We start from the raw sequence: 15,581 nt of genomic DNA, 5'->3' as shown, positions 1-15,581 counted from the left end.
TCAAGTGCGGTTCAAATGCAAAGGTGAACGCTGTGAGTAAATACAACCAAAACAAACACACAAGTCTAGTGTTAGCAAGAGAAATAACTCATCCTCTTTTATCACAACCACAAAATTTTTTACAACCACTAAAATCCGATGTTACTCCATTTTCCCTTACCTGTTGTGAAGACAGAAGTTGTGCTCAGTGAGTTCTGAAGTTTTGTGTAGTTTGCTTCAGTAGTTCTTGGTGCAGCGCTGCCACCGCTGAGGAGGAGCACACACGTTTCAAAGGATTTGGTTCATTTCATACAGTATATATATTTACCCCAATGTCACCACTAACTTTAGTGTTAGCTAATAATGTAACCATCGGCATATTTTGGATGAAACACAAACGTCAAAACGGAACTAAAATCCATTTATTTGCTTTTCACAAGATGCTAGTTTAGCTAAAGCTAACAGAAGTCAACTTTAGCAAATAAAAAAGTTAGACGCTCGAGTAGCTCAATATAACCACATAAAACACATTTTTGTCAACTGACAGACACAAAAGTTCAATAAAAATGTGATTCAAAAGCTATTTACCGGGTCGAAGTGATTATTGATCCCGTTTAAAGCCTCCAGCCGGTAAATTTCCCACAATGCAACGGTACATTTGAACTGTGCAGTACAGCTACGAACCCGGAACATTTATGTTTAAGGAGAGCTGCACTTTCAAAACCTCACTATAAAATAATAATTTATTAGATTTTACAGTTACAGTGTAAAGATCCACTGGGTCGGGAGTTTTTCACAGATCAATGACAAATTGTCATTGTTTTTAAGGGACCTTGAGTTGATTAGAGCAATGCAATGCTTGCTTAATTACTACTCTTATTACATATTAACCTCTAAAAAAATGTTGTCACTTTTATACTTGTATGTATTCCATTCTACAATAACATGATACAATCCCTCTTTTTCTTCAAACTCTCTTATTCTGCATAGTACATTGGAACATCCCAGTTCTACTTTCAAGTAAGTTACTCAATGTTTTGGTGGTATGTACCATCTTTGTTTTACACACACACACACACACACACATATATACATATATATATATATATAATTCTTCACATTAAAAACATCTTTTTCAATGGAGTCCAGGCCAAAAGGCAGCAACACAAAAAATAAAACTAAAAGCAAAAATGTGCTTGACAAAAGAGGAATAATGATCAACTAATGTTGAATTGTGGACAAGGGCTGCACAGAATCATGCCAAGGGCCACAAATGGCCACTGGGCCACACTTTGGACATCAGCATTTTAACAGTAAAGTTCTCAAATAGTATTTTATTTTTTAGAACCAGAAAAAGTTTGATGAAATGCGAGAAAATATCAAGATTGAACGAGACTGTTTAAATTGTTGATTTTTAATTTATTGACAAAAAGAAATGACATGTCCAATATGTTAAGATATTTTAATCATTCTAAAGATTAAAAACAAGTCAATGAACACAAAAACAAAAGTAATCTAAACAAGTGTCGACAATCAGAAACACTTCAGCCGATGTAATCCACCAGCTGCTGCAGCTGTTCGCAACGTTTCACCACTTCTGGTATCGAGAGGAGAGTCTGTGAGGAAATGAAAACGCATCCATCAAACGTTAGAAAAAGATAAAATCACAAATATGAACTATAACAGAATAAATGCCTCACCTGTCTGACTTTATTGATCACGTGGTTTAAAATCTGGAGCTCATTCTCTGACTTCTGCTGGTTGTTCTGATGGATGATTTGCTGAAAGAGATGTCATGATAATAAACACGACTGTCTAGTTTTTTCCCACACAGGTGTGTGATCACATCTGTGAGCCCATCGATACGATCAGCACTCACATGGCGCTGCGCTCTTTCCAGGAGTTTATTTTTGGCCTGCACTGCTTCCTGTAGACTGGCCTTCAGCTTCTCCACCTGGTGGAAAAAACACATCAAAAAATAAGTATTCAATGTGTCACAATGTTTCTTATTAAACATATTTTCGAAATCTTTGAAATCACAAAATTGCACAAATTGAATTTACAAAAATAAATCTGCTTAATGGAAACAGGATAATTTCAAGAAAAAAAAACTCCAATGGAAAAAGTTTTATCATCACGAGTCATGCTACTACTGTTGGAAACGCAAAAGAAGACAAGAGAGGATGAGGGGGTTTTTTTTGGACAATGTTCTGCTAGCTCCACCAGACTCTCCCAGAATCACACAGTTAAAAAGTGTGAGACATCATCATAACACCTCTGTAAAAACACAGACTACAATTTCACCAAAACACTTCTTACGTAGCCACTCCCACATCTGATTGGCTTATAGATGACGAGCGCTAGCCCCATCATCTATGTCTGTTCAACAGTAAAGTTTGGAGATGGGAACATCATGATGGGAGGCTGTTTTCCTGCATATGGTAGTGAAAAACATTTAAAAAAACTCAAAGGAGGATGAATAAAAACTTGCTGGAATCTACCAGAATGATAAAAATGAAATGAGGGTGGAGATTTCAGCAAGACAATAATCCCAAACACAGAGCCGAGAAAACCCAACTGGCTTCAGAGAAAGAAAATAAATCTGTTAGAATCATCCAATTGAAAATATATGGAAAGAACTAAAAATCTGAAATTTAAAGACGTTTTCAAGGTAAAATGGGCAAAAATCAAAACCTTATTAGGTTTAATTTTGTTCAATGTATGGATCAAGTTGTTAGCAACAGCTGGTGAAAATTGCATGTCAGAAATATGTTGGAAAATATTGATCAATGCTTATTTTACCCGCTGTAATTAGCAAGCAGCGGTACTGACCTCCTTCAGCAGCTGGATCTTCTCCTCCATGTGGCGAGCCGAGGCCGCCGCCGGGCCGCCGGTTCTCCTCAGCTCCTCCCGCAGGCACTGGGACTCCACTCTGGACTGCTGCAGGGCGCGACGCAGCTCAGCCGCATCCCTTCGCAACTCCTGTGGGGGGAATTTAAAACATCAAAACTGAATAACAATAATGGTTCCTTAAAGCTCATATCTGTGTTTAAGTAATACATTGTTGTCGCTCTTGTGTTTGCTTAAAATCTCCTGGGCCTCTTGAACGTCTGTCATCAGCTTAGTCAGAGTTTTCTCGTCCTATGTGGAGAAAAATAAATCCATCATTTAAACATGTCAGACTGAATCGCAACCCGACAACAGATGCAGAAACATCAGGAGTCCAGACCTGAGCTTTCTGCTGCAGAGCCTGGTTTCCTCTCTCCACGAGGCTGCTGAGGCGCCGCACCTCCTGCTTCAGCTCAAGGACTTCATCTTGATGGCTGCTTCTTGAGGTCTGCAGCTCCATCTGCAGGCCACCGCTGGAACAGCATGAAAACATTAGAGGGGGAAGAATCAAAAATCTTAAGACCAAGTTGTTGTTGCCCCAAATAGACAAGATTGCCTTCACATTTAAGTATCAACCGATCTCCCAAAAATTAGACAAACTTTTACCGCCAACATTCAAATTAAATATATAAGACATATAAAAAATTGTTTGGTAAGCTAAAACATTAACGGCTGAAAAAACGATGGATCTTAACATCCAAAAAGTTTTTTCTGACTTTTCTGCTGTTGGAAAATCATGTCAGACATTTTTGTTTTTACCACTGTATAATTTTAAACAGAAACTATAAGTAATAAAATTATTTATGCATTAAATCCGGATAAATCAGATCCCATCTGCTGCCTCATATCGTCCACCTACATGGTGCTGTGCAGCTCCTGCAGCTGCGCGTCTCTGCGGCGCTGAGCCTGTTGCAGCGTGCTGATGAGCTCTGCGATGGTTCTGCTGAGGCCGGAGAGGACCTCCGCCATGCTGCTCTGCTCCTTCTCATCCTCCTCCTCTTCACCCCGGACCGGGCCCGAGATCGTCTTCGGGTTCAGAGCTGCGACGCAGGTGAAGGCGCTCGTCTCGCTGAAAAAAGCGTCACTCTGTGGCTCTGATGCATCTGAGGGGAAACAAAGATCACAAATCAGACTCAAATCAACATTCTTAATCTGCATGTGAAGCAGAATCACTTTATTATTTGAAAGTAAAATACATGGATAAAGATGAAATGCTAATTTAATCTAAAATGTTTTATATTTTTTTAATATTTGTCAGTTGATGAAAACAAAGAAATTTAAAAATAAAAAATAAATGTTTGATCCCAAGGGGAAAACACTTGATGTTGTAACAAACAACCAAATATTCAACTTTTATTCAGCCAAACTATATACTATTTTAATACAAGGCATTCCTTTATTTAGACTGTTTTACCCTTTCAACATGCAACAGGAATGAAAACCTGGTTCTCACTTCCTTCATTTGTTTCAAATATAACGAATGCTGGAGCTTTTAAAAGACTCTTCTCAATTATTTTATCATGAAAAATGTTATAATTATACACTCATCAATTAATATTCATCACCAATGCTATATCAGATTTATTTTGTAATAAATGTTTGTTTTTTCTCTTAATAACATGGACCTCTGGAGGAGTAGCCATTGCCACGGGAACAAACAAACAAACTCGTGTTAGTTAAAAAGTTTTCACCTAAGGTCGAGTCTGTTCTGACGTCTTCCTCCTTCTCGGCCGTTAAAGCCACCATGACGCTGTCGACGAAGGAGCTGGACGTCTGATGGCGCTCCGCACCGGAGAACACGGCCGACTCTTTCTGCTTTTGGTTTTCTTCCTTCTGAAAACAAAATAATCAAGCGTAGAAATATGTTTAAAACTCTCAACACGCTGCATTTACAACCCCAGATTCATAGAAACTCTCAGGAAAGCAATAACTGATCTTCTTTATGACCATTTGTCATTTTTAATGGCCGTGGTCAAGGCTTCTCCAGGACTTTTGGGGTATTTTATGTTTGATTTTTTTTATTTAAAAAAAAAAAAAAATCATACTATGTTTCCAGAACTCAGTTTTCTCAGAAAAATAAATAACAATCTGACTACCAGCTGAAGGATTTATTATTTTGTCTTTCTGACTTCATTTGTTCTTCATTTGACCATTTTTCTTATTTCTAAGTTTTTGTGCAGGGCTGACAATAAATGATCTTAGTAGTCGATTATTATGATAATCATCTAAGCAAAGTGGCAGATTTTGAGCAATGTTAGAAATATATTAAGATATGCAAATTAAATAATAATAAATATAAAAATGAGCATTTGTCTAAATTGAAAAAGCATTGCTTTGGTGATCATTTGTAGCAAAGGATTCATTTACAGCCTAAAAAATAATGTCAATAATGTGAAGAGCTCAGTCATTTATCCTAAACTCAATACAGAGTAGGGCTCCGGTATGTTTATTAGTTTTTGGATTAATTAGATGAATAATTGACAGAAAAATGTGCTAAATATGTTCTACCAAAACTAAATGGGTAGAACATATTTATAAAAAGTTTTTTATATTAAATGGAAAATGTTTATATTTTTTGTACATTTTTGTCTTTGTTGCAGCTCCAAGTGTGTTGTTCTCTTAGCAAATGGCCTTTTTGAGTCTTTATGCTTCAGTACCTGGCTGCTAAGGGAAAGCTGCAGCTCTGTGATCAGACCGCGCAGCGTGTGATGCAGGACGGTGATCTCAGTGACCACCTCAGCCATCCTCTCCTGCAGCTCCATGCGAGCGGCGCCGGCTGCGCAGCGGGACATTTCCAACTCGTCACTCAGACTCTGATTCTCAAGCCTTTAAAGAAAAAAAACAAACAGATCGATTTAAACCTGCATGAAAAATGAGAGACTCTTAACTAGCTGGATGTTTAAAAGATCCCATCACACACAGAAATAAAACAAACTTACTGAAGTTTGCACACTTCTGATTTCAGGTCTTCGCACTCGATGTTTCTCTCCCGAAGCGCCTGCAGGGTGCTCCTGAGGAGCCGCTCGCTCTCGGCCACCTGCTCCCTCGCCAGCTCATTCTCCATCTGCAGGAACTGAAATAAAAATGGCTGAAATGAAGCGCGATGTGTGGACATGCAACCATAGGTCTTTGAAAAGCAGAAGCGTTTTGTTCTTGTTGATTGTTCTTGTTGATTTTTACACAATCAACAAGAATGTAGTAACTGGTTTCTGGATGGGAAAACTACAACAAAACACTCGTCTTTTTCAGCAAAACCAGCTGATCACATCAACACCTGTGACTTTTGTAGCTCTATTGACATAAAAACATTTTGTTCTTTCTGTGTGCTCTTTGGTGAAACTCTGCAGTGGAAATTCACTTTATTATGCAAATGTTATTTTTACAAACAGTAAACACTGGACACCAAGAAGCAGCTTTAAAAACGTCTTAATTAGCAATTTTGCAGGTTTTAGTCCATATTTTATATTTCTGCAGTTTGTGCAAAAAGTGATTGTTGATTGGACAACAGAACAAAAAATAATATATCTCCAAGACGTAAATGGGATTTAAGCTGAGTAAATACATTTCAAAATAAAAGATCTCTAAAACATGACGGGTTTCCAGCTGACCTCATTCATTTCCCGCACGCCGCCCAGCTGGGTGCAGACTTCCTGCAGCTGCTGGATCTGAAACGTCTGAGACTGGGAAAGGTTCTGGAGCTGACCGAGCCGCTGGTCGCTCTCAGCCAGCGCCCGGTCCAGTTCACTGACCCGCTGCTCTGAACCCGACAGAGACGCCTGCAGCCTGGAGGAGAACAGGAGAGAAAACAAACAGCAGGCAAAGAAATTTACTGAAAAACTGAATGAAAAGAAGGAAAGGGAGGAGAGAAGGAAGAAAAGAAAAAAGGAATGAAGGATTTGAAAAAAGAAGAAATGAAGGAAAGGGGAAATGAAAGAAGGAAAAAAGGAAAAACATAAGAAGGAAGGATCCGAAGGATGGGAAAAAGCAAGAAAGGAAGGAAGGATTTAAATGGAAGCAATGAAGGATCTGAAAGGAGTGAATAAAAGAAGGAAACAAGAGATGGAAAAGTCTGGAAATCTGAAAAACCTTCCTCCTCTTCCTCTTCAATCTTTTAGTTTCTCTTAATTCTCTCAAATTGTTGAAACCTAAAAGTCGGCGCTTACTGATTTGCTCTGTCGTTGGCTTCATGCAAGTCTTTCCAGGACTGCTGCAGCCTGCAGAAACAGAAAAACGTTAAAGCAAAGGTTTCCCCTCATCACCGGATGTCCTGACCTCTGACCCCTGGATCCTACTTAGTGGTCTCGGCGGCGAGCGCCTGCTCCAGGAAGGCGTAGGACGCCAGCGTGGAGGAAATGGTCGCCGACAGCTCCGTCACCTTCCTCTCCAGCTGAGCGGACTCCTCCTCTTCCGCCGTCAGTTTCTGCCGCAGGACGCCCATCTCTGAAATTTACCAAAACACAAACTAAAACGTCTGAAACAGAGGCAGAAACACAGCGGGGAGCGAACGAAACGCCACCTGAAGTCAGGATGGTGATCTGCAGATTGAAATCGCTGATCTGCTGCGAGGCGGTTTGAAGGTTCAGCTGAGTTTCCTTCAGCTCGTCTTCAATCTGTAGAGCAGAGGATCGTTGGAGTTAAACCGCTGAACACAGAACTGATTTAAATTAAAACACACATTTTTATTGTCAACATTTCAGAATGAAACTGTCCCAAGTTATCAGGCCGATCAGTCCAATTTTTAATATGAAACACAAAACTTAACATTTCACTACGAAGGACACAGAAGACGTAAAACACAATGAAGGAGTGAAAGAATGGAAAAATTAAAAAGTACACGTTTAACCTCCAATAATCTGCTCTCAGATTGAGCTGCCTAATCCAGCCTGTCATCTTTTCATCTGACCTGCTCTCTCTCTTCGGTGGCTCGCTCTCTCGCCGTCCGATGCTCGTCCCTCTCCCTCAGCGCGGCGGCGGCTCGCTCGTTCAGCTGAAGGAGCGTCGGGGCCGTTTCCTGCAGGAGGCGCCGCGCGCTGCAAAGCTGCCGGAGAGAAAACCAGCGGGAGTAAAACGTTAAAGTTTAGTTTTATCCCGTTGAGTTGTTCTGTTCTAACTCAGATCGCTGCTTTTTATTAGTTATTAGTTAAATATTGCTAAGTTTTTTAGTTATAGTAGTAGTTTTAGTTTTTTCATAAAAATAAAAAATCTATTTCACATCAGTTTAAAAGGCTGAAAAATAGGTTAACACACAAGCAAAGATTTTATATTTATAATTTCAATACGTTTCAGCTTGAATTCGTCATAGTTAGTTTTTTCACATTAATCACGGTTCTAATTTCTAAACTGCAAAAAGTTTTTGTTACTTTGTTGGTTTCAGTTCACGGTGCTGGAAACAGAGAAACGTTGTTTCTCTGCTGAGCGTACCTCTTGCATCAGGCTGAAGTGATCCTCTGCAGTTCGGGACAGAAGGTCGGAGGCCGAGCTCAGCGTTTCCTGGCAGGTCCGATTCAGAGCAACCTGCAGGAGACGAGGAAGCAGCACGATGCAGATCAGGATCAGAAGAGGCGACTCTTACAGAGCGAGGTCATTTTTAAATATGCAAATCTTTCAGTGTCAAACTATTTTATTTGATTGCAATTTGATTGAGAAACAATTTTTAAAATTCAAAAACCAGCAGTGTTAACAAATAAAACATTTCAAACAATTCTAGAAGGTTCCGTACTGGACAATCAAATTCCAATGAAATTATCTTAAAAGAAAAATATGTTTAAGAATAAATGTATGTCACTTAAATGAACAATATTCATAGTTCCCACAAGTCAATTTGCGATGTTCTATAGAATCCTTTTTTCTTTCCTGCGCCTCCAGTCGTTTCGACTGGTCTGCTCACCTGATCCGGGCAGGTTTGGTTCAGAGCCGCTAGCAGCTCCTCCTGAGATCCGACACATTTCTCCAGAGCTGAGATTTCAGAGGCGCAGTGCGTCCTCAGCTGCTCCATCGCACCGAAAGCCTGCAAACAGATACAAATGTTGAAAAAACACAACTCAATAAATCGTTTAACCTCATGATAAATTAAAACAACAATCGTTTCCATTTGCATGATCTTTTTGTACCAATAACTGGATGATTAAAGTCTTCACTGGTGTTTTAACTAAACCTTTTTTTGAAAGATAGTTTTGGTTAAAACATTACTTATTCAAACGTAAGTATTTTTTTCCAAATAAAATACATTTTATTTGTCGTTTTATTATTTATTTTGGATATTTAAAATGTTTCAATTTATTTAACAATTAGGCCATATTTAAAATTACTTCTAGTTTCACACTGTGTTATAAACTTTATATTTCCAATTTTAATATATTTAAAAGGTTTGGATGGGAGTTTTTAGTTGTAGTTAATATGAGATATTAATTTTAATATTTTCCTTACTGCCTCCTTGGCCGCGAAGGCTTCTTCCATCCGCGCCTCCATGCTGTTCCTCTGCTGAAGAACTTCTTTCACCTTCTCCAGGAGTCTTCTCTGAGTTTCCTTTGATTTCTCCAACAGGGACTTCATGAGCTCGTACTACAGAACAGCACAACGAAGTTGGATTAATTATTGCGCATATTCAATCAGCTGAGAGATATACGTTTACATACATGGGACGCCAGGTTCTGATGGTCCTCCCTGATGGTTTTGCCCATTTTCTTCATGTTGGACAGAGCTACATCTGTGTCGTTGCTCAAAGAAGACTGCAGAGAAAGTCCAACAGGTTTAAAAACATTTTTATCTCTGTCCACAGATCAGGATTCAGACACTTTTCAGCAAAATTCAAGCACTTTTCACGGTAGGCTGTCAAACTCTTCCAGCAACACACTTTGGAGATAAAAACAATGCAAATAAACTAAAAAATATATATAAAATTCACCAGCATGTAATTTATTACTGTTATTAATAGTGTCTTGTGACGGTTTTCTACATTGGGAAAAAGGGAAACTAAAACATTACATCCTTTTTACACAGATCAATAAGTTATTGAGCCATTAGGAATAATAAATATACATAAATAAAATTTTGTCATTTTTTATTTCGCAAACAGAAGTAATTTTGGTAATTCTAACTAACCTGAAACAAGAAAAGTTTAGTTTGATTTACCTTCGTAAGTCATAAACAAATACTTGTCTTTTAATTAGGTGTATGAGAATATCTGATTTCTACTATAAGTAATGTTTTCCAAATTTAAGCTTTCGATCAAGCTTTAAGTTGCATTTTACTGCAAAACTTAGCAGTTTGAATATCAAGCACTTTCAAGGACTTTATACAGAAAACAAGCACTTTCCTTGAGAACACCTCATTTTTGTAAGACGTTTGTGTTTTGATGTAATTTTCACTTTTTATATTGATGTTCCTTTTATGTATATATTTTTGTTTTTATTGTTGTACTACTGCCTTGCTGACTAATAAAGACAATTAAATTATCTTGGCTTACTGAATTTCAAACATTTTCAAGGATTTCAAGCACCCGTATGAACAGTGACAGCAGCTTAAATGCTGAGGTGATATCTGAGGTTTGTCTCACCATGGCGGCTCTCATCTCCTGCAGAGCCTGGATGAGATTCTGCAGGGAATTTCCATCAAGCTCCAGCTCAGTTATCTGGTTCAGAGCCTCCAGGTAGAGATCTCTGTACATCGTGGTCTAAACAAGGAATGAAAATACCAATGTTCATCAGAAAAAAATCAAAAAGACAAACGCTAATGAGGGGTGACAATTAATGGTTTATTAGATTTAAATCAGTCCCAATTTATTGACTTATAGAGTTCACTTAGATCTTTCAGTGTTGCAGTTTAGCCACCATCCAGCAGAGGGTGCTGCTGGTCATCCTGAAGTGGAGCCAGTTGATACAGAAACAAAAGATGGCAGTGCCATACCAGAACCGTAAATGATCCAAACTGAGTTTGGATCATTTCACACGCAGACATTTTCATGTTTTTTCCCCCCAAACTCTTTACTAGATTGGGGAAATCTAGTGAAGAGATTTACTAGATTTTCCCAATTGAAATTAGTCTCAAAATTTCTGAGTTTTATCTTGCAAATTTCAGACTTTTCAAACTCAAAAATTTCCAAGTTTTTTCTACAACATTTCTGAGATTAATCGCAAAATTTCCAAGATTCTAGGCAAGAATTTACTCATTTTTTTCCAATCAGGTGTGGGATGCACACATAAACACACATCTAATGTTATATGTTTTGAAATATATTCACCCGAGAAGCTCCTTAAGTTTCATAATGTCTTTTTTTCTTTTACGTCCAGCATATCATGAAAAATTTGGCAGTTGGTATAGAAAGACAGTCAGCCCTCTTCAGGCAAGAGAAAACTCAGATTTTTAAGAAAATGGCTGCTTATCAATTAGCTGTTAGTTGATCGATAAGATCAATCACTGGTCAATGGATAACTTGCATTCCTAGTTATCATTCGTTCAGTGTTTTTACCTGACTGAGCTCAGTGTGGTCCGTCTGAACCAGCTTCTCTCTCAGGTCCGAAGGAGCCGGGCCCAAAGAGGGGCAGCGGTGCGCCCTGGCTGCAGCCAGCTGCTGGACCAGCGCCTCCACCATGATCATGCTGGACATCAGCCTCTGCTCCAGCTCCAGCCGCGGGAGGCTCTCCAGGCTGCCTGGAGGTAAACTGAAACCACACCGGAGAACTTTACATCCATCCACATGGCATAAAATTCATTTCACAATATACATTCTGATGGGTGGCGGTACCGATATGTATTGCAATTTGATTTGTATAAATCTTACAACAGAAACAAACAAAAAAATATAATCTGGGTTTTTTTTTGCAGTTTTTGCAAATGTAAATTGTATGCCATGTTTGGAAGGAAGGAATGAAGGAAAGACAGAAGAACTTTTGAAAGAAAGTTAGAAAGAAAAAGAAAGAGACACCACTCACTTCCAGATGAGTGGTTCGGTCGCTGTGCAGGAATCGGTCACAGAGAATTCCCTCTTTTTCACAAATATTCCTGACGTGTTCAGGCTGTGGTCCACCATCTTCAGTGGACTGGTGCCCACACAGACACTGTGGGACTCTGCAGGATCCACTCTGTCTGAGGGGGCCATGAAGGCAGCAGGATGAGCGACGCTCATCTTTCCACACGCCATCATGAGGAACTCGGCCATCTGCCGAAGCTGCTGCTGAAACTGGCCATCAGAAATAAGTGGCGCTGTTTCCAGCTGCGCTTTCTTCCCAGAAACCTCCTGTGGCTTTGAACTTACAGCAGTGGAGTTAAGCAGAGGGCAGGGCATTAGGCTTTCGAGCTGCTCTGCTAACAACCCCATGGAGTCAACGTCAACAGGAGCCAAAAGACTTTTCTCATCCTCCAGAGCAGAATTGTCAGGTAGAAACATGTCCTGACCCGACACCACGGGGCGCTTCGGCGCGGACAGAGACGCTCTCTTCCCGATGGGGCTGAGAAACTGCAGGGCGGAGGCAACTGACGGACACTCTGACAGGACTTTTAAGATGGCAGGAGATGCAGGAGGAGCTTTTTCTGCAGAGTTACAGAGACCCAAAGAACCCAGAGCGCTGTCTTTTGCCTCGGAGTGGGATGTGGAATCCAGCTGCTGCTGCTGTGGTAGAGTTTCTGCCGAAGCACCAAGATGGCTGCAGTCGGACGCAACTAAAGGAGTGTTTTTAGGAATCTCATCCACTATTTTTAATGATGCGTTTGTCTCAGGTGATAGATTAATATCAAACACGACTTCTCCATTCTTCAGGTGGTCGTTCATTTGTTCTTTGTTGTAATCCTCTTTAGGCGAAGTCAACATCTTCTCAGACACCTGGGATTTACCTGATTTCCAATCAAAGTTCTCATCCTGCCCATCAGGTAGCTCTGAGTTTATTTCAGCGCTGCATGGTTGTATGTCTGGAACAATGTTCACCTCCTCTGGTGGAAGCGAGGAGTTGTATTTTACGTTGCAGTAGGGATGATCTAAGTGATCTTTACTGTTTTCCAGGTCATAATCACCGGCTAACACACTCGGATCCATGCTGTGGTTGTAGCCAGAGCAGGTGTGAGAAAGAGGAGTAGTCTCATCTGCGACATCAGCGTCCGCTGGGATTTCTACCGCGCCACCGCTGCAGTTCAGCAGCTTCAGAATCAGACGATCTGGGTTTTCTGATGTTTGTGCTGTAGAGATATCATCGTTTCCACTGCTGCAGTCCAGATCGACATGCTCCGCTGGAAGCAGCAGGGAGCAGTCAGCTGAGTTTGTGCCGTCGTCTTGTGCTGGACCCCAGAGGTCATCCTGGGGCAGAGGAACCGTCTCCTCCTTTAATCCAGTGGAGTCAGAAACTTTAACCTCACCTCCATCACAGGCGACTGGAGAATCCGGCTGTTTGACGCTGCAATTCCAATATGGATGCTCCACATGCTCACTGCAGGATTGCTCCGTCCTGCTGGGTGAAGCGACTGAATCTTCTGCTTCGGCGGTAAGAGTAATCCCATGTTGAGGCAAAATCAAACTCTGCTCTCCACCGTCTGAGGAATCTGAAATCTCAACTTCACCTCCGTAACAAATGAAGGTTTTGAATGTGACGTCTCCAAGTCCACGCTCTGACTGGGTGGTATCCCTGGAAACGGGATCGGTCAGAGTTCCCAACTGGGTCTGTGCGTCACAGAGATGAACGTCTGGCTGTGGAAGAGATTTAGTAATGAGTAACAACAGAGCCGTTTGCAAAATTTACACTGTTAAAAATAACATGAACAATTTCAGCTTCGTAGCCTGTTATGAGAAAAAACTGGGGGTCCGTTTTCAAAGTTGTATTTCCATTATGCTATGCATTTGTCTATCTGAATATGTAATTAGCATATTTACATATTTAGAAAGCTAAATATTTAGCTTGCGAAGTAAGTATTTAGTTTGAAACTTAGTATTGAGCTTGCTAATTACATGAATCTAAATTTAGTGGCAAATTTAATATTTAACTTGTTACTGAAAGTAAAAGCTAAAAAACATTTAGCTTTTACTTTAAAGCTAAATGTTTAAGCTGAAGATACATATTTAGCTTGCTCATTAAATATTTAATGTGATACTTACATTTATAAATATAAATAACATGCAGAAATTATGACTTTAAAAAATAAACTCCATTTTCTATCTTATAATCTGGGAATTTTGGGTTGTGTAACTTTCCAAACATCAACCCACAAATAAAAGAAAAATAAATAAAAGTCAATATTTTTGAAAGTTTGTACAAACTCACCATGCTAGCTTTCACTGTGTCACCGCTGAACTGTGGCTTTGACCTGGTCCTCGATGAAGGAGTCTCATTTTCCAGGCTTCTCAGAGGAGTACGCTCGCCTCTTCTACTGGAAGACTACCATCAACAAAACGTTTAGTGGATCATCATCAGATACTAAACTCAGCAATAATCTCACACCGTGTGCAGAAGACTTACCCAGTCTTCTATGCTGGACTGTGACATCCTCTCACAAAGATCAATCGCATAAACAACCTCTTCAGCTGCAAGTTTAAAACAATAATAATCTATTTTTACATCCCCAATCAATTCTCAATCACATAACACACCTAAGAATTCCATTGCAGCTGCAATATTGATTAATGGTTCTCTGATTATTCGTGGTTCACTTGTACAACAGACCATTTAACAACTGCTGCCATTAATCCAGTTCTTTCTTTTCACGGTAAGTGTATTTTTGTTTACAGTATAAATACTCCCAAAAAGGCCAGTGCTTCTGTGATTTCTGTGTCCAAGTCCTCTTAAAACTCAACTGAACCAGGTTCTGGTTCACGTTCATTCCTTCTAAAAGGGAGTCTTTATTTCCCACTGCCGCCATATGCTGTTTCATAAGGACAAGTAAATTCAGCTCAGTTTATTTTATTTTTAATAGTACAAACTCACAAAAAATGTCATCCCAAAGTTACTGATAAAGGAAAAATCAATTCAGTCACATCATGTCCAATTTACTCTAATTATCAAATATTATCTTAGATAGCATTATGCCAATTAGAATTATCTCAATTAAAACTTTTGACATTTAAAGGAATGAACAGAAGAGTAAATCTAAGACTTCGATTTGTTTTCTCATAATCCATGACTTTTATATGCGATTATCTGACAGTAATGTTTATTAATTGTCACTATTTACTTATTTTCAGTCTGTTGCTGGCTTAGTGCTCATATTAAGCATTAACATTTAATATGTTTTAATAAACAACACTGATACTGTTATATTTTTATGTTTTACCATATTTACTGTGTTTATTTACATTGTTTAGCAGGTGTTAGTTTCTTCATTATTTACACAGAAATCAGAAACAAGCTAGCTTCTGATGTCAGGCAGATAATCAGGACCTGTTAAACACCTTGTAAATGCTATAACATATATTCACAGTTTGATATCTTAATTGGGGGTGTTTAGAACAATAATAGTAGAGCATAACGCAGCCAAAGACTCTCAGAGAGCATTAAAACACGTCTAAGTTATGGAAAACTTACGTTAGCTGAAGATGGTTTTCTTGTAACGGAGTCAGTTAACGAACAACCAATTAAACCACATGAACATTTAACTGCAATTATTTAAAACACGGGCGATATATAGTCTAAAAATACTTTACCTTCCAGACTTAAACTGCCAACTTGAACCAAGGTTTCAAATCTGATGAATAAACCTGTTTTCCCCGAGCTGACGTCAACCGCGTTACGTTCAAA

General features: G+C 39.3%; 1 protein-coding gene and 1 long non-coding RNA gene across 3 annotated transcripts in view; both read right to left on the bottom strand.

The window, feature by feature from the left end:
- The window catches only part of LOC129351091 (uncharacterized), a 59,459-nt gene extending 58,829 nt beyond the window's left edge, over positions 1-630 (bottom strand). For both annotated transcript variants that reach the window (XR_008604695.1, XR_008604694.1), the window contains exons 1-2: positions 568-630; positions 161-246 (exon numbers count right to left, since the gene is read on the bottom strand). This is a non-coding gene — a long non-coding RNA (uncharacterized LOC129351091). The remainder of the gene's footprint in view (positions 1-160; positions 247-567) is intronic.
- A 753-nt stretch (positions 631-1,383) lies between these two features.
- On the bottom strand, positions 1,384-15,577 carry spag5 (sperm associated antigen 5). Its single transcript, XM_055019877.1, has 25 exons — positions 15,488-15,577; positions 14,307-14,371; positions 14,112-14,225; positions 11,799-13,540; positions 11,336-11,528; positions 10,424-10,540; positions 9,504-9,596; positions 9,295-9,429; positions 8,756-8,875; positions 8,290-8,382; positions 7,772-7,906; positions 7,385-7,478; positions 7,161-7,308; positions 7,032-7,082; positions 6,477-6,651; positions 5,808-5,941; positions 5,526-5,694; positions 4,560-4,701; positions 3,728-3,971; positions 3,209-3,341; positions 3,040-3,120; positions 2,812-2,961; positions 1,859-1,933; positions 1,680-1,760; positions 1,384-1,595 (listed from the first exon to the last, which is right to left on the bottom strand). Exons 2-25 carry the CDS (start codon positions 14,331-14,333, stop codon positions 1,524-1,526), a joined length of 4,518 nt encoding a protein of 1,505 aa, XP_054875852.1. The 5' UTR covers positions 14,334-14,371; positions 15,488-15,577; the 3' UTR covers positions 1,384-1,523.
- Positions 15,578-15,581: the final 4 nt, after the last annotated feature.

The sequence above is a fragment of the Poeciliopsis prolifica genome, unplaced genomic scaffold, assembly GCF_027474105.1.
Source record: "Poeciliopsis prolifica strain line A6 unplaced genomic scaffold, Auburn_PproV2 SCAFFOLD064, whole genome shotgun sequence".
NCBI classification, from domain to species: domain Eukaryota; kingdom Metazoa; phylum Chordata; class Actinopteri; order Cyprinodontiformes; family Poeciliidae; genus Poeciliopsis; species Poeciliopsis prolifica.
Note: the sequence above shows the minus strand (reverse complement) of the source record. Positions and strands in the feature narration are given on the sequence as shown.